We start from the raw sequence: 23,921 nt of genomic DNA on the forward strand, positions 1-23,921 counted from the left end.
CCTGGGTCCCTGGGAGCCTTGTGGTGCCGCCATGTTCTTGTAGCCTGTGTGCTTAATGCATGGCAGCCTTGTTTGTGTAGTCTGGCGGCCATTTTGCGGTAGTCTGCCATTGAAAATAGCGGCGGCCATGACAGTGGAGCCCTCTGGGCGGCAATTTTGGCGGTGGGAGCCCCTCCTCATCGCCTGGTGCTGACTCCTCCTGGATCCTTTAATTTTCTGAGCACCGCTCGTGCAGTGCAGTTTCTCCTGGTGGTTGTGCCTTCTTTCTGCGGGGTGGCGAGTCTGGTGGGGTCCTCTCCCTCTCTGCTGAGGATCGATCGGTGCTCTGTGACTGACAACCGGTTGGTGCTGCCAGAGCGGTGGGGGTTGTCATTTAGCAGTGTTTTACATTTTTTTTGTGGGGTCCCACTGGTGACTCATGGAGTCTTTGGAGCACATCCTGATCCCCTCTTTGGGGCTATGGGGCCCTCCAGGTCCCATCCATCCATCGATGCACTGACGGCGATCCTGGAGTCCCTTGTGTCCCGGGTGGATGTGGCTTTTGGGCGATGGGCTGGCATAAATCGTCCCCTGCCTCATTTGTCTCCTCAGATCCTTAATCTGATTTGGCCGCCACGGATGTGGGTCACTCTGCTGGGTCTACGACCACGCGCCCGGAATCCTCACATAGTGGGTATGATTTCTCTGCTTCTGCAACCGCACACGAAAAGGCGCCGGTGGACGTACTGATTGTTATCTGTGCTTGAGACTTAAAGTTGGAGGACGCAGCTGTGGCTGCAACGAAGGTGCAGGTTCCTTTTGGCACTCACAAGCCATCCAGAGCGGCGAAGGGGTTCCCTTTCCTCTCGTATTTTGACAGAATTGTCACTGAAGAATGGGGACAACCAAAGCATTCCCTTGGGGTCCCTAAGTGAGTTGCTAGGCAATACACCTATGAGGAGTCCCTTTTTAAGAAGTGGACTGTTCCACCGGTGGTGGACCCTCCAGTTTCCAGATTAAACAAGGCAACCATGATTCCGGTTGAAGAGTCCACGGCCTTTAAGGACCTGGCTGACAGGAAGGCTGAGGCTTTGGCCCGCAAGTTGTACACCCTGGCTGGTTTGGCAGACTCTGACCGAGTGGGCTAAGTTTTTGCACCGTGACCTGGAGGGGGAGTAGCCCCCCCCCCTACCTTTGCTGGGCTGGCGGACCAGCTGGTCCAGGGGCTGCAGTTTATCTGTGATGCCTTTTTGGATGTAGCTCGCCTAGTGGCTCGGCTCTCTGTTTCAGCAGTGATCCTTTTGGCATGTCTTTTGGCTCAAATGCTGGTTTGCGGACCAGACTTCTAAAAAGGCCTTGACAGATTTTTTCTTTCAAGGATATCACCTGTTTGGCGCTACCCTGGATGACCTCATTAATGATCTCGCAGGGGGGAAGAGTACCTTTCTTCTGCAGGCTACTAAGGGCAAGGACCCTCATCGTAGACATAGGCCCCCCTTCTCTGCTCATAAGAAGTTGTTTGGTCCCTCAGGGTCGACTGACAAGGGATCGGAGCCCTTCGGGTCCTCTTCTGGAGGATCCAAGCAAACTTGGTCTGGCAAGTCAGGTGCAGGCTTCTCCAGACCCACGAACAAGGCCCTTTCAGCAGGAAGGTGCGCCCTCACCCATATCTGGGGTGGGGGGACATCTTTGCTGCTTCCCAGACTCTCCTGGTACAAGAACAAGTGGGTCCATGAGGTCATTCCATCCAACTACAAGATTGAGTTTCTTTCTTACCCTCCGGTAAGGTTCTTCCTTCCGACGTGCGACTGTCCCCGGTTTGCTTACAGGCTCTTTTTGGGGCAGTGCAGGACCTTTTACTTTACGGGTGATGGTTTCGGTGGAAGACTTGCATTGCGTGGTGCGAGTCTCTTGAGGTTCATCCTTGCTCTTGTTCGGTAGCTCGGATCTTGACCTTCCTTCAATGGGGGGTTGAGCAGAAACTGGCCTTGAGTACTATCAAGGGTTAGGTGTCGGCCTTAGCGGTCCTCCTTCAATGGACCTTTGCCACATACTCCTTGGTGCGTATTTTTCTTCAGGGAGTTAAGCACTTGACACCTCCAGTGCGGTCTCTGTTGCCGCCTTGGGACCTCGATTTGGTGCTCTGTCCTTCAGAAGCCTCTTTTTTGAGAATCTTCAGGAGATTCCTCTGCGTACGCTGTCCCAGAAGGTGGCCTTTTTGGTGGCTTCACCTTTGCGTGCAGGGTGTTGGAATTGGCGGCGTTATTCTGTCGTTCACCTTACTTGTGGTTCTTCACCCCTGTCCATCGTTCCTTCCTCAGGTTGTCTCTGATTTTCATTTGAATGAAGGCATTGTGTTGCTTTCCTTGTGTCCCACGCCAACACATCCAAAGGAAATTGCTTTGCATGCCTTGGATGTGGTCCGGGCATTTAGGGTGTACCTGGCAGCTACGGAGTTTTTTAGGAAGTCAAGACTATTTTGCTCATGGATGGACCTCGGAAAGGGTTGTCAATTTCCTCTGGACCATTTCCAGATGGATCCGATAGACGGTGGTTCAGGTCTATTCAATCCAGGGTCAGGTTCCTCCTTTCCCTGTCAAGGCGCATTCTACTCGGGCGCTCAGTGCCTCCTGGGCTTTCCGTCATCAGGCATTAGTGATGCAGGTTTGCAAGGTGGCCTCCTGGTTATCGGTGCACACTTTCAAAAAGTTCTATAAAGTGGATGTGTTGGCATCTGCGGATGCTTCCTTTGGCCGCAAGGTTTTTGCAGGCTGCTGTTTAGAGGATCTGGTCCTCTTGAGGGTGTATTGTTTTCTCAGGTGAGCTCCAGTTGTTTTGGTTGAGCTCCTGTTTACCTGGTTGGCTATAGTTAATTTCTTTTTGGGAATTTCTTTTTTGCTGTTCCCACCCCTCATGTTTAACACTGCTTTGGGACGTTAAGGTTAAGAAGATCAGGAGCTGTGTCCGTCAATGAACGAATGAGAAAATGGGATTTTTGACTTACCGTAAAATCCATTTCTCTGATGTTCATTGACGGACACAGCACCCACCCCTCTGTGGAGTTGTAATTCTTCTGACACTGCTTGTAACAAGTACCTATAGCAGAGAGAGGGAGTATACCCCCTGGGACTGCCCATAAGCATAGCCAGACTTTTTTTCTGCCTAGTGTCCTACTCCTGTAGGGGGCAGTATAACCCAATGGTTAAGAAGATCAGGAGCTGTGTCTGTCAAACATCAGAGAAATGGATTTTATGGCGAGTCAAATATCAAATTTTTCACTATCAATTTTGCACTTCCTTTAACCCTCTTGGGCCTGGAGTTCACCAGAGCTTCACAGGTTGCCGCTGGAGTCCTCTTCTACTCCATGAAGACGTCACTGAACTGGTGGATGTTAGAGACCTTGCGCTCCTCCACCTTCCGTTTGAGGATGTCCCACAGATGCTCACTAGGGTTTACGTCTGGAGATATGCTTGGCCAGTCCTTCACCTTTACCCTCAGCTTCTTTAGCAAGGCAGTAGTCTTCTTGGAGGTGTGTTTGGAATACTGCTCTGCCGTTCAGTCTCCGAAGGGAGAGGATGATGCTCTGCTTCAGTATGTCACAGTACATGTTGGCATTCATGGTTCCCTCAATGAACTGTAGCTCCCCAGTGCTGGGGCATACACATATCAATAGATGACAGGGTATTTCCCCAATAGGTGAATAACGAAGGAGCGCAACTACCTTAGTAAGCTGGTATTGATGCAGTCAATATTCAGACAAATATACAGAGCAAGGGTCCATGTACACGGGACGCTGGAAATGGTCGTTTAGGAGCAGTTGGGCGTTTTTTTCAGAAGCCCCTGAACCCACCTACATTTTATCTTATCTGTCCATGTACACCAGGTCGTTTACAGTCATTTTCAGGCAGTTGCGTTCAGGGACCTTTTTTAGAACGCAATTATTTGCGTTCGAACGTGTGTTTCCTGGCGTTTCAAACGCACAAACGCGTCTGAACGCGATGACCCGCGTTTAGCGTTCGCGTTTTTCCATTTTAAAGGGGAATAATTTTTTTGACCTCTAGGAACGCTTCTAAACGCAAACGCCCGCAAACGCAGCTAAACGCGGGTACAAACGCGACTGAACGGAAGTTTAAAACGTCCTAAAAATTCCAGCATTCAAAGGGACTTTTAACAACGTCCCGTGTACATGGAGCCTTAAGTCTCAAAAATATACCGTATACCAAAAATATATTAAACATCAAAAGTCATTCACACAGAGAGGGTCCTTTCTGCAATGAGAGCAAAGGGGGGATACCTCTTTTCGGGCGGACAGATAATATGATTGTGAATAAATGTATATTTAAATGCCGTTAGTGTGAATAGCTAACGTTATCTTCTGCACAGCAGCTCTTCATCTGGGGAGAGGAGGCCAGTACAAGAGTTAATAAGTCTCTTCTGCAGGGCAGGTGTTTTGACAATTTAATATGCTAATAGGAAAGCAAGGTGAGCAGAGAGGTGTCCTTATCACTGTGCTGCTGCTCCTTCATTGTCCTTTTAGCAGGCTGGGTGTTTTTTTGTCCAATGTTCTTGACCAAGTGGTGCTGCTGCCAAAGTGGAGGTTGATGGGTTTTGTGTTTTTTTTTTTTTTTTTTTGGTTGTGCTTTCAGGGATGCCTGGATCACAAAACTGATTGCTTAGGTTTACAATGTATTTGGCATGTAAAATGTTTCTCATCTATGCAGATGTTTGCTTAGAGTTCAGCATCAGACAGCTGCAGGGTAAATTCTGGAGAGTAGCCAGCCAAGTTATCACCCTAGCCTAGGAAGTCTTTTGTGTCACAGCAGAAAACTATTTTGATATGTGTGGTAGGTCACAGCAGAGAACACTTTAGATATGTGTTTTGGATTTTTCTGTTTCACATATCATCAGTTATTCTGTTGGCTGACCCTCTGTTCGTAGGAGATGATCCTGAAGTGTGCACTGTTTGTGTCCAGTACACTGAACTGTATAACCAATGTTATTGAAGGAGTCTGTTATATTAAAGCCATTTGTCATCCTACTTGTAATTATGTACATCTATCTTTAGTGTTTCATTTACCAGTTTGTGTAGTTGTTGGGGAAAATATGTATATTTTCTTTTTTAAGACTGTAAGGGGACTAAAATTATAGACAACAGAATAACCACTTCAAAACCTGGCAGTTTTACCCCCTTCATTCCCAGGCCAATTTTCAGCTTTTAGTGCTGCCGCACTTTGAATTACAATTGCACGGTCTCATGCAACACTGTACCTAAACTAAATACATTTTTATGATTTTGTCCACACATCTAGATGTGTGTGTGTGTGTGTGTGTGTATGTGTATATATATATATATATATATATATATAGATATATATATGGTATGTGTGTGTGTGTGTATGACTTATGACTTTACAGGTGGAGGCCACTGATATATATATTTTTTTTACCCTACACATCTTTGCTGACTGTTTTCACTAGTTTTGCATTTGGCTAGGGTCATTGTCACTACTGGTAGCATGACGCAATACCTGGACCCTATAGAGGTTGCACAGGCAGTCAAACTCCTCCAGGATGCCACATCAATACATGCCATTGCCAGAAGCTTTGCTGTGTCTCCCACCACAGTCTGAAGAGCATTGAGGAGATTCCAGGAGACAGGCAGTTACACTAGGAGAGCTGGACAGGGCCGTAGAAGGTCCTTAACCCATCAGCAGGACCGGTATCTGCTTCTGTGTGCAAGGAGGAATAGAATGAGCACTGCCAGAGCCCTACAAAATGTCCTTTAGCAGGCCACTGGTGTGAATATCTCTGATCAAACAATCAGAAACAGACTAACACTAAAGGATATCAGACCCTCAGGCCACCCTCATAAAGTCTGTTTCTGATTGTTTGGTCAGAAATATTTACACCAGTGGCCTACTGGAGGTCATTTTGTAGGGCTCTGGCAGTGCTCATGCTGTTCCTCTTTGCACAAAGGAGCAGATACCGATCCTGCTAATGGGTTAAGGACCTTCTATGGCCCTGTCCAGCTCTCCTAGAGTAACTGCCTGTCTCCTGGAATCTCCTCCATGCTCTTCAGACTGTGCTGGGAGACACAGCAAACCTTCCGGCAATGGTACGCATTGATGTGCCATCCTTGAGGAGTTGGACTGCCTGTGCAACCTCTATAAGGTCAAGGATCAAGGTATAGCCTCATGCTACTAGTAGTTACACTGACCCTAGCGAAATGCAAAACTAGTGCAAAACAGTCAGAAAATATAAGTAGGTAAAAAAATGGCAGTGGCCTTCACCTGTAAAACCAATCCTGTTTTGGAGGTTGTCTCACTGCCCATCTGGTGCACCTATTGTTTAATTAAAACCAAAGCAGCTGAAACCGATTAACAGCCCCCTCTGCTACTTAACTGACCAGATCAATATCCCATATTTTTTTGAGCAGTGTACATATATGTGCATGTACACACACACACACACTATATTACCAAAAGTATTGGGACGCCTGCCTTTTACACACACATGAACTTTAATGGCGTCTTAGCCTGTAGGGTTCAATATTGACTTGACCCACCCCTTACAGCTATAATGGCTTCAACTTTTCTTGGAAGGCTGTCCACACGGTTTGGGAGTGTGTCTATATGAATGTTTGTCCGTTCTTCCAGAAGGGCATTTGTGAGGCCGGGCAATGATATGGATGAGAAGGCCTGGCTCACAGTCTCCATTCATCCCAAAGGTGTTCTATTGGGTTAAGGTCAGGTCTCTGTGCAGGCCAGTCAAGTCCCCCCCCCCCCCCCAAAACTCACTTATCCGTGTCTTTATGGACCTCGTTATGTGCACTGGGCCAAATCATTTGGTGGAGGGGGGGATTATGGTGCGTAGTTGTTTTTTCAGGGGTTGGGCTTGGCCCCTTAGATTGGGCTTGGCCCCTTAGTTCCAGTGAAGGGAAATCCTTAAGGCATCAGCATACCAAGACATTTTGGACAAATTCATGCTGCCAACTTTGTTGGATCATTTTGGGGATGGCCCAAACAAGTTCCATAAAGATATGGATGAGCAAGTTTGGGGTGAAAAGAACTTGACTGGCCTGCACAGAGTCCTGTCCTTAACCACCTTTGGGATGAATTAGAGTGGGGACTGTGAGCCAGGCCATCTCATCCACATCAGTGCCAGACCTTACAAATCTGCTTCTGGAAGAATGGTCTAACATTCCCATAGACACACGCCTAAACCTTGTGGACAGCCTTCCCAGAAGAGTTGAAGCTGTTATAGCTGCAAAAGGTGGGCCAACTCAATATTGAACCCTACAGCCTAAGACTGGGATGCCATTAAAGTTCATGTGCATGTTAGGGCAGGCATCCCAATACTTTTGGTAATATAGTGTATATACAATTGTTGGGTGAGTTACTCCTCTTGTAAGTGTGTAAATCGAGAAGAAATGTCACGGTGGGCTCCCAATTATCCACCAATTCTAATAAAAAGAAGAGAAGGGACACAATCTCTAATGCAAAAAGTTTACTGCATTTCTCCATACAAAACGTGAACAAGGCAGTTGTACAGTTTCGAGCATCCCTGATCTTCATCAAGCTGTGTGTTACATTGTGTGTTGCATTGAAGATCGTATCCCTTCTCTTTTTTTTTTTTTTTCTCTCTCTCTATACTGATGGCCTAAAAATGTCAGGACAGTACAAATATCTTTTTTTTTTTTTTTTTTTTTTTTTCATTTTTGTAAAGTAGACCGTCACGGGGTAGTTAATACGAGGCAAGTTGTAATTTTTTGTTATAATTTTTTGGAAGATGAAGAAATTAAACAAAAAAATGTTCACTTTTTTTTTTTTTTTATACGTATGGTCACCAGTGCAGTACAGCGTCATATAAGTGGTGTGGCAGGGATCAGGGACACTCTCTGGTGACTGTACGAAAAAAAAAAAAGTAACGTCATATGATGTCCACCTGGATCGACTAAACTCGTTAAACTTATCACCACATATAAAGCAGAGTATATGATAAAAAATTGTGTTGTTACAACTAAAGTTAAAACTTTACACTCTCTGGATCAAAGTCGCATCAAAGTAGTGCAAGCACCTTTTCAAAGTCACTGATTTCCAAAGTGGCATAGATGGGAACGGGTGCCATTGAAATCAATGGGCTGTGACTTGTCATGTGACTTTGCGTGTCCAAAGTCACATGACAAGTCGCACTAGTGGAAACGGAGCCTAAAACTCATTACTCACATGTAATGCGCAACAGAAATCGATCTGTATCCTTCGAAATGTTCAAAAATATTCCTTTGTACCTTATTTCTTTCATATATTGCTCCAGTCACGTGACCCCCCCTCTCTCTCCCTCTCTCTCTCTCTCTCTTTCTCTATCTTGAAAAGCCGTTAGCCTAAACAAGGCTATGAAGACAGGAGATCATGTTCTGTGAAGGATTGGAGGGATGGGGGTGGTGCTGGGCAGGTCTAGGCATACCTGTCTAGGAAAGACAGACGACCTTTTTTGGGAAATGAAAGAGAGCTTAGCAAATTCACATAAAGGGGGATAGCTTTGCCGGTGAAGAACAGGAAGAAGCTGTTTGTCTAGTTTACAAAAGATAAAGATATTTAACATACTATTTATAGAAAAAAAATTGTTTTTGACTGGGGTTACCCTTTAAGTACCCCCAACAGGTCATGCTTTTGGACAATTCTTTCAAATAAAAATGCTGTTCTAAATACCAAGCTATTGGCATTGGTTAAAGCGCCTCTACATGGTGACGGAAATCCAGAAAACATGACCTGTTGAGGAGGTTGGTAACCACTGTTGTAAACAATCATAGATGTTTCTTGCAAACAGCAATGTTCTAATATGTATGGTATTGACAGGCTTTCATTGTTCTGATCTACAGGTTTATTCATTGCACAGATGATTCCCCTGACCCCAATGTAAAGTATGAGGTAAGCAAAACTTTTGTTTGGATAATCTTTTAACCAGAAAGAATTTGTTTATGTGTATCTTTCTTTAAGCGTGTGCTCCTTTGCTATAGTGTATTTTGTATTTATATTCTGTTTGTCTTTGAACCACAATTGTAAGAATGAAAATTCATCATTTGATAAATTGCTCACCTTTTTTGAATTGTTCTGTAATAACCACCTTGCAACTTTCCAAATACTTTTTAGGGGGATGTATTTTGTATAATTTTTATTTATTCTGTTCAAAAATAAAACCTTATATTTTCAGAAAAAAACTGCTTTGCTGAAACAAAGATTGGGTGCCCCCCCCCCTCCCCTTTTTTTCATTGTAGGATTCCATAATAGAACTTTTAATTTGAAAGCGACGGTCACAAATAAAGAAGCTGCTGCTGTTCTCTACATTTACAAAACCCAGAATTCTGTGCTATACAAGTGGCATTGTATAAATGTTCATTTTAAAATAAAGATGTTATGTTTAAAATCCACTTAAAACTGAATGCAATGATTTGCGAATCCAAAAAAATAAAAAAAAAACTATTCACAATACAAAAAAAAATCAAATCTTTAAAGTGAGAAAAACACATCTCAAAAAAATTGGGACAGGGCAACAAAAAGCTGGCAAAGTGGTACTAAAAGGAAGAGCTGGAAGAACTTTTTTGCAACTAATTAGGTTAATTGGCAACAGGTCATTAACCTGATTGGGTATTCAAGGGTATCTTAGAGAGTCAGTGTCTCAGACGTAAAGGCAGAGGTTCACCAATCTGTGAAAAGCTGTGTCTAAAAATTGTCAAACCATTTCAAAATATTGTTTCTCAAGGCAAAATTGCAAAGAATTTACATATATCATCATCTACAATACATAAAATCATCAATGGATTCTCAGAATCTTGAAGTATCTGTGCACAACAATATTAGATGGGCGTGGTCTTCGGGCCCTCAGCCGACACTGCATTAAAACAGACATGATTCTGCGATGGCCGTCACTGCATGGGCATAGGAATACTTCAAAGAACCACTGTCTGTGGACTTGGTTCATTGTGCCATCCAACAATGCAACGTAAAACGCTTATCATGCAAGGAAGAAGCCATATCTGAACATGATCTGATAACGCTGCAGTCTTCTCTGGGCCAAAACTGATTTAAAATGGTATGTTGCAAAGCTGTTCTGTGGTCAGACAAATTTAAAATTTGACAACCATGGGCGCCGTGTCCTCCGGACTAAAGAGGAGAGGGGCCTTCAGGCTTGTTATCAGCGCTCAGTTCAAAAGCCTTTATCTGTAATGGCATGGGGTGCATAAGTGCCTATGGAATGGGCAGCTTGCACTTCTGGAAAGGCACCATTAAGACAACGTCTTTTTCAGGGAAGGCCTTGCATATTTCAGCAGGAGAATACTAAACCGCATACAGCATCATAGAAAACACCATGGCTTCATAATAGAAGAGTCCGGGTGCTTAACCACTTGCCAACTGCCGGCAGTGCATATACTGCGGCAGGCCAACTCTGTCCTGCGAAATGACGTAACTGTACGTCGCTTCACGGGATCGTGAGTAGGGGTGCCCGCCCATTCGCTACAGGGGAAGCTGATCTCCTGGTCCAGGGGCTGCGATTGCTGCCGGGCACCCGCGATCGCTCCCCATGGAGACAGAACGGCGGTCTGCCGTTGTAAACACGGCAGACTGCTGTTCTGTCAGCAATGAACACAGGGCTCCTGTGTTCCTCCTATTAAGGAACACAGGTCTCTGTGTTCATTCCATAAGTACATCCCCCAGACAGCTTGAAAGCGTCCCCAAGGGACACATTTAACTTTTTGATCGCCCCTGGCGTTAACCCTATTCCCTACCAGTGTCATTATTGCAGTAACACTGCATATTTTTTTCACTGATTACTGTAGTGATGTCACTAGTCCCCCTTAAAGGGTCACAAATGTTAGTTAGGTGTCCCATCTGTCTGATGCAATGTCACAGTCCCGCTAAAAATCGCTGATCGCTGCCATTACTAGTAAAAAAATAAATAAATAAAAATGACCTAAATCTTTCCCCGTGATAACTTTTGCCTAAACCAATCAATATAGTCTTATTAGGATTTTTTTATTACCAAAAATATGTAGCAGAAAACATATTGGCCTAAAATGATGAAAAGATTTGATTTAAATTTTTTTTTTTTTATTTGGAATGTTATATAGCAGAAAGTGAAAAATAGTGTTTTTTTTTTTTTTTTTTTTTTTTTTTTTTTTTTTAGAATTGTCGTTCTTTTTTTGTTTATAGCGAAAAAAGCGAAAAAAATAAAAATCGCAGAGGTGATCAAATACTACCAAAATAAATCTGTATTTGTGGGAAAGAAAGGACTCCATTTTCTTTTTTGGGTACAGTGTCGCATGACCGCGCAATAGTCAATTAACCTCTTCCCGTCTGCGCTATAGCTGAAAGACAGCTACAGCGCAGACCTTAATTGCCGGGAGGGCATCCACGTACGCCCTCCCCTGCATGAGCTGCCTGCACGCTCCCTGCGATCAGCGACTCGTCTGATCGGAGTAAGGGGCCGGTCCCGATCCCTTACCACGTGATCGGCTGTCGGCCAGTGACAGCTGATCATGTGATGTAAATAGCTGCCGGCGATCAGCTGTTATTTTCTCCTCACACTGTGTGAGGAGAAAAAAAGCAGATCGCTGCAGCTGTCAGAGGGACATTGGTTCCGTAGAGGAGAGGGCCATCAGTGCCCACAAGCGCCATCTACCATTGCCCACTAGTGGCACCTAACAGTGCCCACCAGTACAGCCTATCAGGAACCATCAATGCCGCCTCATCAGCGCACATCAAAAAAGGAGAAAAATTACCTAAACTAAACAGTTTTTTGTTTTTTTTTTCAAAATTTTCAGTCTTTTTTTTGTTTGTTCAGCAAAAAATCAAAATCCCAGTAGTGATTAATGACCACCAAAAGAAAGCTCTATTTGTTTGAAAAAATTGATAACAATTTCATTTGGGTTGGTGTTGCACGACTGCGCAATTTACATTCAAAGTACGACAGCATTGAAAGCTGAGAATTGGCCTGGGCAGGAAGGGGATTTAAGTGCCCAGTAGGCAAGTGGTTAAAGTAACACAGGCCAAATTGCAAAAAATGGCCTGGTCATTAAGAGAGAAAACCTTCAGAAGTGGTTAACTGGCCTGCCTGCAGTCCTGACCTTTAACCAGTTAAAAATACCTGGTGCAAACAAAAAATATGACAAAAATGACCCAGGACTGTTGAGCAGTTAGAATCCTATATCCTATAATCCTATAACCTCTCCCAAAACTCCAGCAGCTGATATCCGGTCCCAGACGTTTACAGACAGTTATTAAAAGAAGAGGGGAAGCTACACCGCGGTAAACATGGCCTAGTCAAAACCTTTTTTAAGACTTGTTGCTGCTACCAGTTTAAAAAATGACCTTATTTTATTTCCAAAAATGGTACGTTTTCTATTTTCCATTGTGAATAAAATAGGGGTTTGTGAGATTTTGTAAGTCACTGCATTCTGTTTTTATGTGGATGTTACACAGCATCTTAACGTTTTTGGAATTGAGGTTGTTTAAATACAGTAAATAAAGTACACTTATAAACCTTAAAAAATTGTCAAAACCTTAAAACCATTTCTTATTAGCATTGAAAAATTATTGGTAGATTGCATATCAACTTGGCTTTAATTCAGGTTTGTACTTCTCTGTCTGTATAAATTAAAGTGACTACCAGTATGACCATGTCCAAGCTGAAATTGATAGATGTTGCAGGAATGATTGTATGCCCGTTTCACACTGGCTTTCCGATCCGATCCGCCTGTCAGTTTTTTATGCGGACCTGATCAGATGCTCCATGCAGCCCTATGGAACAGCGGATGTCAGCGGAAACATCTCCACTTACACCCGCTTCTATCCGATCCTGTCCGTGAAATCCAGACGGATGGAAACCCTATTTTCCATCCATCTGGAGGATCAGATAAGATTATATGAAAATGGACAAGGGTCCCGCCTTTAGACCCAATCAGGGGTCCTTTCGCGCCTTTAAGCCACAAAACAAGGGCAAACCTGTCAAGGGCCAAGGTGGCCAGAAGAAGCCCTGGGCGGGCAAGCAAAAGTCCGGCCATGCCGGTACGGCTGCTCAGTCCGCCTCTGCCTGAAGGGGCGCCCTCACCCGTTTCAGGGGTGGGGGGGCGTTTGCACGGTTTCCTCCAACCTTGGCTGCTCCGAATTCCGGACAGGTGGGTTCAGGAGATCGTTCGATCAGGATACAAGATCGAATTCCTTTCACGGCCGGCGGACAGGTTCTTTCCCTCAAATCTTCATTTGACCCCAGGGCGCCTACAGGACCTGCATCGAGCGGTGCAGGACCTCCTTGCCCAGGGGGTGGTTGTCCCGGTGTCTCATGGGGACAGGTTTCGGGGGGTTTTACTCCAATCTGTTCACTGTGCCCAGAAAGGAGGGCAAGGTGCGTCCTATCCTGGACTTGAAAGCTCTGAATCTCTTTGTGCGCGTTCGGAAATTCCGCGTGGAATCCCTCCGCTCAGTGGTGGCCTCCCTGAGTCCAGGGGAATTCCTGGCCTCTATCGACCTGAACGATGCGTACCTGCACATCCACATTTTCGAGGGTCATCAGAGGTACCTCCGATTTGCCATAGCGGAGGACCACTATCAATTCGTAGCGTTACCTTTCGGTCTCGCTTCGGCTCCAAGGGTCTTTACCAAGGTATTGGCGCCTGTTCTGGCCCTGTTGCGGGCACAGGGCATTGCGGTCTTGGGATATCTGGATGATCTCCTGTTAAGATCGAGTGCCAGTCAGAGCCTGCTGTGCGATCTGTCGACTACGGTACAGACGCTTCAGGAGTTCGGTTGGACCATAAAAGTTCAGAAGTTGACGTTGTCTCCTTTGGTTCGTCTTCCCTATCTGGGAATGGTTTTGGACTCTGCTCAAGCGAAAGTGTTTCTGCCGGAGGACAAGCTCCGGATCCTTCAGGACGAGATCAGGTCCCTCAGGGACAACCACCACTCCTCACTCAGGACCGGTATGCGGTGCCTGGGGTTGATGGTATCAGCCTTCGAGGCGATACCCTTTGCTCAGTTTCACACCCGGTCTCTCCAGGCGGAGATCCTGGCCAGGTGGGACCGACTACCTCAGTCCTTGGATCTGAGTGTCTCGTTGAGTCGCCGGACCAGAATGGATCTTCTGTGGTGGCTCCAGTCCCCGGCGGTGTCGGAAAGAAAGTCCTTCTGTCCGTTACTGTGGACAGTGATTACCACGGATGCCAGCCTGTCAGGCTGGGGTGGCGTCCTGGGCAATCTGTCTGCCCAGGGCACTTGGTCGGAGGAGGAATCCTCCCTTCCCATCAACGTCTTGGAATTGAGAGCGATCAAACTGTGTCTCTTCCAGTGGTTGGATCGCCTTCGGGGCCGTCCGGTATGGGTACAGACGGACAATGCTACCGCGGTGGCTTACATCAACCTCCAAGGGGGCACCAGGAGTGCCCGGGCGGCCCGGGAGGTGACCGACATTCTGTCTTGGGCCTAGGCTCATGTCCTGGCGATTTCGGCAGTTCACATTCCGGGTGTGGAGAATTGGCAGGCTGATTATCTGAGCCGCCAGACCCTGGATCAGGGGGAATGGTCCCTACATCCGGAGGTCTTCCAAATGCTGTGTGCGAAGTGGGGATCCCCAGATGTGGATCTGTTTGCGCCTCGGCTAAACCACAAGGTGAAAAGGTTCGTGGCAAGAACGTGCGATCCTCGGGCGGATGCCTTGGATGCGCTGGTGGCCCCTTTTCATCAGTATCGACTGATCTATGCCTTGCCTCCGATTCAGTTGTTGTCCAGGTTCCTTCGCAGGCTGGCCTTGGAACCGAACTTGGTGATTCTTGTGGCCCCGGACTGGCCACGCCGGTCCCGGTACGCGGACATCCTTCACCTGGCAGTCGCGACTCCTTGGCAACTGCCGATGCGAGAAGATCTTCTGTCTCAGGGACCGATCTTCCATCCTGCTTTACAGTCGCTGGCTTTAAAGGCCTGGCTGTTGAAAGCCAGGTCCTGAGAGACAGGGGTCTCTCCTCAGAGGTCATTCCTACTCTGATCAAGGCTAGAAAAGCCTCATCTGGTAAGATTTACTACCGTACCTGGAAAGCTTATTTTGCCTGGTGTGAGTCCAGGTGCTTTTCTCCTCGCTCATACTCGGTGACGAGAGTGTTGGCTTTCCTCCAGTCTGGTGTGGACCAGCGCCTGGCGCTGGCCACGATAAAGGGCCAGGTATCTGCACTGGCTGTTCTTTTTCAAAGTCCTGTGGCGTCTCATTCCTTAATTCACACCTTCATTTAAGGTGTGCGACATCAGGCCCCTCCCCGGAGGGAGCCTTTACCTCCATGGGACTTGAGCTTGGTTCTTTCCGTGTTACAGCGTTCTCCCTTTGAAAACATCCTGGAGATATCGTTGCCTCTGCTGTCTAAGAAGGTTGCATTTTTAGTGGCGATCACTTCTGCTCGCAGAATGTCGGAGTTGGCGGCGTTGTCTTGCCGCTCTCCTTACCTGGTGGTTCATAAGGATTAAGTGGTCTTGCGACCTAATTCGTCGTTTCTCCCTAAGGTGGTCTCTGATTTTCACCTTAGTGAGGACATTGTTTTGCCTTAGCTCTGTGCGAAGCCTAAGCATCCTAAGGAGGTTGCTTTGCATTCCTTGGATGTTGTCCGGGCAATCAGGGTTTACCTGTCGTCCACTGAATCCTTTAGGAAATCGGATTCCCTCTTTGTCCTTCCTGAGGGACCTCGGAAGGGCATGGCTGCGTCCGCGGCGACCATTGCCAAATGGATCAGGCAGACGATTGTCCAGGCCTATGCTTTGAAGGAACGGGTTCCACCCTTCCCTGTTAAGGCGCACTCTACCAGATCTATGAGTACGTCCTGGGCCTAACGGCATCAGGTTTCGGTGGCCCAGGTGTGCAAGGCTGCGACTTGGTCGTCGGTGCACACCTTTTCCAAATTCTATAAGATTGATGTTCTGGCATCAGCTGATGTCTCCTTTGGCTGCAAAGTTCTCTGTGCGGCAGTGCCATAGGGGACCCTTTTTTATTTTTGTGGGTACCTGGCTGTTGGGGTTGTTTATCCCCTGGGTTATTTGTTTCCTGGGCTGTTGCTCCTGTTGAGCCTTTTTTTATGTTGCTCAGAACTCTTACTGTGCGTGTAAGGTTCCTTTCTCTGATGTGGGTACTGCGTTGCCTTTTTATGCGGTTGCGTCTCCCACCCCTCATGTCTACACTGCTTTTGGACATCCCATTGGTGAAGACTTTATGAGGGGCGGCGACTGTCGGGGGACGTAAGAGAAAACTGAATTTTTGTAAAATCTTATTGTAAAATTCCTTTCTCTGAGTCCTCCGACAGTCGCCGCCCCCGCCCCTCTTTTGAGGGTTTTTTCTTGTACACTTATTGCTATGCTACCAAACTGAGTTGAGATGGCTTACTTCAGGGGGGTATTGTCCAGTGGGACAGCCCCCATGGGTGTGTCTATGCTAAAAGCTTTTGTTTCTAACAAGTCTTATGCCTAACTACTCCTGTGGAGCGGAAGTCAATACCCATTGGTGAAGACTTTGAGGGGCGGCGACTGTCGGAGAACTCAGAGAAAGGAATTTTACGGTAAGATTTTACAAAAATTCAGTTTTTGGCAAATCAAGATGACAGCCCTGAAGGCTGCATATAAATACTTGAGGTTAGCAATGCTCACCACCTCAGCGGCTCACTTAAAATGTATGAAGAAAAATAAAGCCATTATGATACATAAATGTGCCCTAGATAAGTAGCCTTTTGTAATAAAATTGTTAAAAATTGTCTTGAAATTGTAAATGTTAATGATGGAGATACAGAAGGACCTCAAAACCAATGGAATAATTTTACTGAGTACAGGTAAAAACAAAGCGTAAAGGAGAGAGATTTAAAAAAAAAAGAACACAGACCTTATGACAACTTAATTAAGAAACCTAGAGGATAGGCAGAAAAGACCAGGATCAACACTGCAGCAGGGCTTGAACAGAAGATAAGCTCCAGTATATCTGTCTAGCAAAACGACTGCTGTAATTGATTGAACTGGAATTGAATCTTATATTGAAACCAGTCAAGGTGCTCAGCGAATATTTCAAACAAGCTAGGTAAACAGGAAAATTGACAAATGACCCGAGCTGAGTTTGCATACAGTACTTATACCTAAGGAATGGGTTCAGACAATATAAGAAACCATTGTGCAGTTTCCTTATTGGTGCACACCAGTAAGGTGATATAAGCGATTGTACAAGAAAATTGAAACTATATAGAGAATTGCCCAGTGTATAGTCAGGTTAATGAAAGGTCTAGGAACTGGAGACTTTGGTAATATGCTCCTGTAAATTGAAAAAGCAGTTTGCTGCTAGAAATTCCCGTGCACTTTATTGACTTCAAAAAAATCTTTGTTTGTGAGGTTCATGTCAAAATGTGGAAACTCCTCAGGGCAGGGAATCCCCCAGGATGTCATGATGATGTTATATAAACGGTATCTCAGTTTGAAGCTACAGTGATGACAGATCATGGTGAAACAGGCCTGGTTTTCTACTGAAAAATGAGTAAGACATGATTGTACCCATTCTCAACATTAGCATCTATGCTACAGTAATTACAGGTTAGAAGAAGCTTGATGGCAAGATAAATAAAACTAGAGGAAGAAACGTACAAAACTCTCTAGATTTGCTCATTTCTAAATTCCTATACTCCTAAACTGGACTCTTTACGTCTTTACTTTTTGTAGAATAAGCCAATATACTTTAGCATAGCTACATTCTGTACTGGATTGCACCAGCAGGCCATAGAATGATTCTTCCAGGGGCTACCTTTATATCATACTAGTTAGATTTCTTTACAGCATCCCAGCTTTTGTTTAATAAAACTAAAAAAAATGCCAATTGATTACCGCTTCAGCCACTGATTAACTGATTAAAATGAATGCCCTTTTTTACTCGCAGAGCTTTCTTTTGGTGGTATTTAACCACTTAACAACCTCCCGTCGCAGTTTTACTGCAGCAGGTTGGCTCTGTCTTGCGAAACGACGTACCTTACGTCGCTTCGCTGGAAGGCTAGCGGGGGCATGCGCGCCTATTCACCACAGAGGGAGCCAATCAGCGGGTCCGGCGGCCGCGATTGCCGCCGGGTACCCGCGATCGCTCCTCATGGAGACAGAACGGCAGTCTGCTGTTGTAAACACGGCAGACCGATGTTCTGTCAGTTATGAACACAGGGATCCTGTGTTCCTCTTATTTAGGAGCACAGGTCTCTGTGTTCATGCAAAAAGCCCATCCCCCACAGTTAGAAAGCACCCCCTAGGGACGCATTTAACCCTTTGATTGCCTCTGGTATTAACCCCTTGCCTGCCAGTGTCATTAGTACAGTAAAAGTGCATATTTTTAGCACTGATTACGGTAGTAATGTCAGTTGTCCCCCCCAAAAGTGTCAAAAATGTCAGGTGTCCGATCTCTCGGCTGCATTGTCACAGTCCCGCTAAAAATTGCTAATCGCCGCCATTACTGGTAAAAAAATAAATAAATAAAAATGACATAAATCTTTCCCCTAGTTTGCAGATGCAATACATTTTTACGCAAATCACTCAATATACACTTATTGGGATTTTTTTTTACCCAAAAATATGTGGCAGAATACAAAATAAAAACCGCACAGGTGATCAAATACCACCAAAAGAAAGCTCTATTTGTGGGAAAAAAGGACATCAATTTTATTTAGGTACATCGTCGCACGACCACGCAATTGTCAGTTAAAATAAAGCAGTGACGTATCACAAAAAATGGCCTGGTCATTAAGGGGGTAAAACCTTTCCGGTCCAGAAGTGGGTAATCACCTTTGCAGTTTTTATTTTTTGCACTATAAACAAAAAAATGACTGACAATTTTGAATTTTACTTTCTGTTAAGAACATATCCAATAAAAAAATGGAAGAAATTGAATTTCTTCATCAATTTAAGCCAATATACATTCTGCTACATGTTTTTGGTAAAAAAAAAAAAAAAAAAAATCCCAATAAGCGTTTGATTGGTTTGTGCAAAAGTTATAGCGTCTACAAACTATGGGATAGATTTATAAAATTTTTTTTTTTTTTAACTGACAATGGCGATGATTAGCGATTTTTAGTGGGACTGCGAGATTGCGGCAGATAAATGTGACACTGAGCGACACTTTTTGGAGACCAGTGACACTAATCTATTGATCAATGCTAAAAAAATGTACGAATGACACTGGCAAAGAAATGGGGTTAACATCAGGGACGATCAAAGGGCTAAATGTGTTCCCTGGGAGTGCTTGCTAACTGTGTGGGGGTTGCTTTGACTTGGGGAAGACACAGATCTGTGTTTCTGCTTAGCAGAAACACAGAATCTCCATTCCATCTTCCCTTCTGACAGAACATTGATCTAGTTTGTTTACATAGGCAGACCGCCGTTCTGCCTCTCTTAGGAACTATTGTCGGATTCTGGGCGTACATTGGGTCGCTGACGGCGTACATGCACGCCCCAGATCCAGAACCAAAAAAGAGGTACAGGTACAAGATTTCGTGCTTAAGGGCCGCCCTGCCGCAGTATATGTATGTGGAGCAGTCCTGAAGCAGTTAATACAGCGGTCAAGATTTTATCCAAACTATTGCTATTGTAGTGTGCTAAACTAAATAATACACATTTAGATTATAAACTCAAATTCAATAGTGGAAGTGGAATTCAATGCTTGAGTAGATCTAACTAAGCCTACAACTGGTTCCCACTTACCTTCTAGCTCCTATCCTAACTACCCTGTAAAAGGAAGATGCATATTCTTACCTTTTCTCAGGGCGCTTCTGTCCGATCATGTGATCTCTCCACCAGTCTGCTTCAGGGGAGAGGAGAGTGTGCCAAAAACAGATGGAATGCCTGGGTGGTGACACCACCTATAGGCTTATCATGGAACATCGGTTGTTGGCTGTCCCTCTCCTCTCTGAAGCGGCCGCTGGGAGCCGATCAGGTGATTACACTGGAGCGCCCTAAGAACGGGTAAGTATAAGGATCTTCCTTCTACAGAGTAGTTAGTATAGGAGTTAGAAAGGGGGTGGGGGCAGTTTTAGGCTTAGTTGCAGACTGGACTTGCACTTTAAATAATATACATTTTAGTGCTTTATTGTATGAGTCTAAATAATGTATTTATTATTTATATATTTAGAAAAATGAATTTTAAACATGACTTCAGTGATCAATTTTTGCAAATAAAATAACTTTCTGGGAAGTTGCAGTGATTTGATCCAGCTTTTCACATTAGCATTATGCATATATTTACTTCCCGTAGACAGGCAATCATTGATAGTGGATTTTCAGGCCAATTCCATTTCTAGCTCTTATTAAAGTCTCACACACTGTGACTCTGAAGTTGTATGACAAGTACAGCATGAGCTTAAGTGACAATTATGGTGAGTGGATAATACTGGTAGATGTGAGGTTTTGGAAATATTTGAAAAGTATGAGCAACATTTTTTTTAACATTTTAAAGGCACATTGCTGTTTAGAAATTCCTAGCATCCGGGCAGCTGTTGTCATTTTTGAATTGGAGCCTTTTCCCTATTTTAACAGTGAATGCTTCAGTGATGGATCCATGAGTATACAAAATTCTTTGCTATTTTTTTTTTAAATTAAAATAAAAAAAATGTTTTACTGACCTACTGTGTGAAATGAGAATGCACAGAGTGGCCCCTTGCCTCTTATTGTAGAGTTGCATGTCGGTGCTGTCCACTCCTCCTTCCCTGCAGGTGCCCATCAGCAAGCAGTTTGCTGAAGGGGCACCCATGCTCCCAATTCGGGCTGATTGTGTCTATAGACCAACACAGCGCAGCTCAGCCATGCCTCCCGTTCTCTTCTTACAGTATTTAACTGACAGCAGAGGGAGCCAATGGCTCCCACTGCTCTCGCAGTCTCCTGGGAGATAAGGAAGAGAGTGCAGCTCTTCTACAAATAGGACAGCACTGTATCAAGAGAGGACTTAACCACTTGCCGACTGCCGCACGACTATTTACGTTGGCAGTCAGCCCCTCACAGGCAGAGCGACGTAGGGATACGTCGCTAGCCTGTGAGGGTCTAGGGAGCGAGCGCGTGCCCCTGGAGGCGCGCTCCCGCGCGGTCACGGACCCCCCCCCCCCCCCCGCTCGTGTGACCGGCGGACCCGATGTCCGCCGGTCACTTGGCGATCGTCGGTGCAGAGGGAGAAAGGCAGGTGGCTGATGTAAACAAGCCGCCTGTCATTCTCCCCTGTGTAGAAACAGTGATCATGCGGTTCTACTATGTAGATATGAAAAATATTGTTATTTTTGCAAAATTGACGCTATTTTTTTGTTTATAGCGCATGATCAAAAAATTGCACTGGTGATCAAATACCACCAAAAGAAAGCTCTGTTTGTGGGGAAAAAAATGACGTCAATTTCATTTGGGTACAGCGTCGCACGACCGCGCAATTGTCCGTTAAAATCACACAGTGCCGAATCACCAAATAGGCCCTGGTCAGGAAGGGGGTAAAATCTTCCGGGGCTTAAGTGGTTAAGGGAGGGGGAACAGGTATTGGAATTAATGCTTACACCTTTGTGCAAGCATATTTTGGTCATGTTTAAAATGTTCCTTATGCCCTTTTTCACACATACCGACCATTCATTTCATCAGTTCAGTTACGTTTTTTATTTGTCATCAGTTTTTTTTCCAGTCAACATCAGTTTTTCATTCATTGTCATCAGTTTTTCATCAATTTCTCATCCTTTGTCATCAGTTTTTCATCCATTGTCATCCGTTTTTCTACCTGTTTTTCGTCCGTTGTCGTCCCAATTTCATCTGTTTTTCGCCCAATCGTTTTTTTTTAAATGGATGAAAAATAGGGCTTTCATCCGTTAAAAAAAAAACAATGTTGATGGAAGCGGATGAAAACAGATGTAAATGAATGATCATCCATTTACATCTGTTTTTCCATAGGAATGCATCGATGTCCGTTTTTCATCTGTCAACGGATGGATGAAAAACTGTCTGTATGTGTGAAAGGGGCCTTAATGTGTATTTTTTATCATGAGTTATGCAGATGGGAAGATATTTGTTAACCATAGAAGTTCTGGAAAGTATGGATTTCATTTATTTATTTTTTTTGTTACCATTCATTTCTAGAAGCATAGAAACATTTATTACTGCACCTACAAAATCTGCATGTGTTTTTTTTTTTTTTTTTTTCTGAAAGGAAATCTATTGTTACAGCATATACTTTGATTTTAAAACCTTATCATTGTAATAGAAATACAAACAATAGTTATATATACTATATCACCAAAAGTATTGGGACGCCTGCCTTTACACACACATGAACTTTAATGGCATCCCATCTTAGTCCATAGGGTTCAATATTGTGTTGGCCCACCCTTTGAAGCTAGAACAGCTTCAACTCTTCCGGGAAGGCTGCCCACAAGGTTTAGGAGTGTGTCTATGGGAATGTTTGACCATTCTTCCAGAAGCGCATTTGTGAGGTTGGGTACTGATGTTGGAGAGAAGGCCCGGCTCTCAGTCTCTGCTCTAATTCATCCCAAAGGTGTTTCGCCAAATGGGCTTCTGCATGATTGGCCAAACGATCCCGTAGATACACTTCTAAACCTTAATGGGCAGCCTTCCCAGAAGAGTTGAAGCTGTTATAGCGGCAAAGGGTGGGCTGACTCAATATTGAACCCTACGGATTAAGACTGGGATGCCATTAAAGTACATGTGCGTGTAAAGGCAGGTGTCCCAATACTTTTGGTAAAATAGTGTGTGTATGGATGTAAATATATATTTATAATTATTGAGATTTTGTACACAACAATAGTACATACCCACATAAGGAGTATTGTACAAATTCTAGGTAACAATAATTATGTTTGATAATTCAGTATATGCTATGAAAAATCTTCTTTCGTGTTGTGAATTCTGTCTGTCGTTGGCTATCTCTTTCCACAACTCCTAGATTCCTGCCTCTCCTCTACTGTTTTCTTAGGACTATATATCCCATGGGAGCTTACTGCCTGCAAGCAGTGACTCTTGTACTGTCTCCTGAAACTCTTCCTCTCAGCACCTCTGTAGTTTAGAAGGTAGGCTTTGTGAATTGTAGAACACAGCAGTGCCTATCCACAGGGCATAGTGAATATGTGTCATAGAATTCAAGGAAGTAAATGTGTGAGATTCTTACACAAAGTAAGTTTACAAACTTCATAATTGTTCAGACTAATATGATTAGGTTAGAAATAATTGAAATACAGCATGGAATTGAATATTTGATTTAAGCACTCTGCGTTTTAGTGCTAGGATGTGAATAGACGCCATAGCAAGGAATGTTTTTCCCTGCATGTTATCTCTTTCACTTTTGAAAAATATACAGATGTAAATGAGCCCCTAATGTAGGAAAAGGAAAATAATCTAATAAGCGCTAATACCACAGTGAAAAAAACTGCCAGCACAGAATAACTTGTAAACAAGTTATATAAGTGTAAAGGAAAAAAGATGTGCAGCGCTAAAAGAAATAAGTATAAACATGATAAAAGCAACTTGTGATAACATGATAAATTGAAATGACATGATAAATTGAAATAACTCAATAATTCAAATAAAGTCCCATGTAAAAAAATGAATATAGACTAAAATAAAGTCCCAAAAAACGTGATGAATCTTGACGGTGAACACAATCATATCATAGAGTGAGAAGGAATTCCCATCACCAAATAGACAAATGAATAGGGCGCTCACCAGATCCAGTGGGTCTGTATTGCCATATAGCAAACAGACCAACTAGGCTTTAAAAGATGAATTTCTATTTCGTTAACTGACGGACACAGCTCCTGATTCTTCTTAACCATTGGGTTATACTGTCCCCTACAGGAGTAGGACACTAGGCAGGAAAAAGTTTGATTACACCTTTGGGCAGTCCACTCTCAGCTATAGGACACAGCACCCACCCCT

The 23,921-nt window shown here is 44.3% G+C and overlaps 2 protein-coding genes across 4 annotated transcripts in view; one reads left to right on the forward strand and one right to left on the reverse strand.

Moving 5' to 3' along the window:
* Positions 1-23,921, reverse strand: part of UPF2 (UPF2 regulator of nonsense mediated mRNA decay) — a gene marked incomplete at its 3' end in the record, with an annotated part of 673,568 nt that overhangs the window by 393,405 nt on the left and 256,242 nt on the right. The window lies entirely within an intron of this gene.
* Positions 1-23,921, forward strand: part of CDC123 (cell division cycle 123) — a 131,287-nt gene that overhangs the window by 60,798 nt on the left and 46,568 nt on the right. For both annotated transcript variants that reach the window (XM_082256970.1, XM_082256971.1), the window contains exon 7: positions 8,858-8,906. In XM_082256970.1, coding sequence (XP_082113096.1) covers positions 8,858-8,906 — 49 coding nt within the window. The remainder of the gene's footprint in view (positions 1-8,857; positions 8,907-23,921) is intronic.

Source organism: Pelophylax lessonae (genome assembly GCF_965119305.1).
Source record: "Pelophylax lessonae genome assembly, chromosome: 4".
In the NCBI taxonomy this organism is placed as follows: domain Eukaryota; kingdom Metazoa; phylum Chordata; class Amphibia; order Anura; family Ranidae; genus Pelophylax; species Pelophylax lessonae.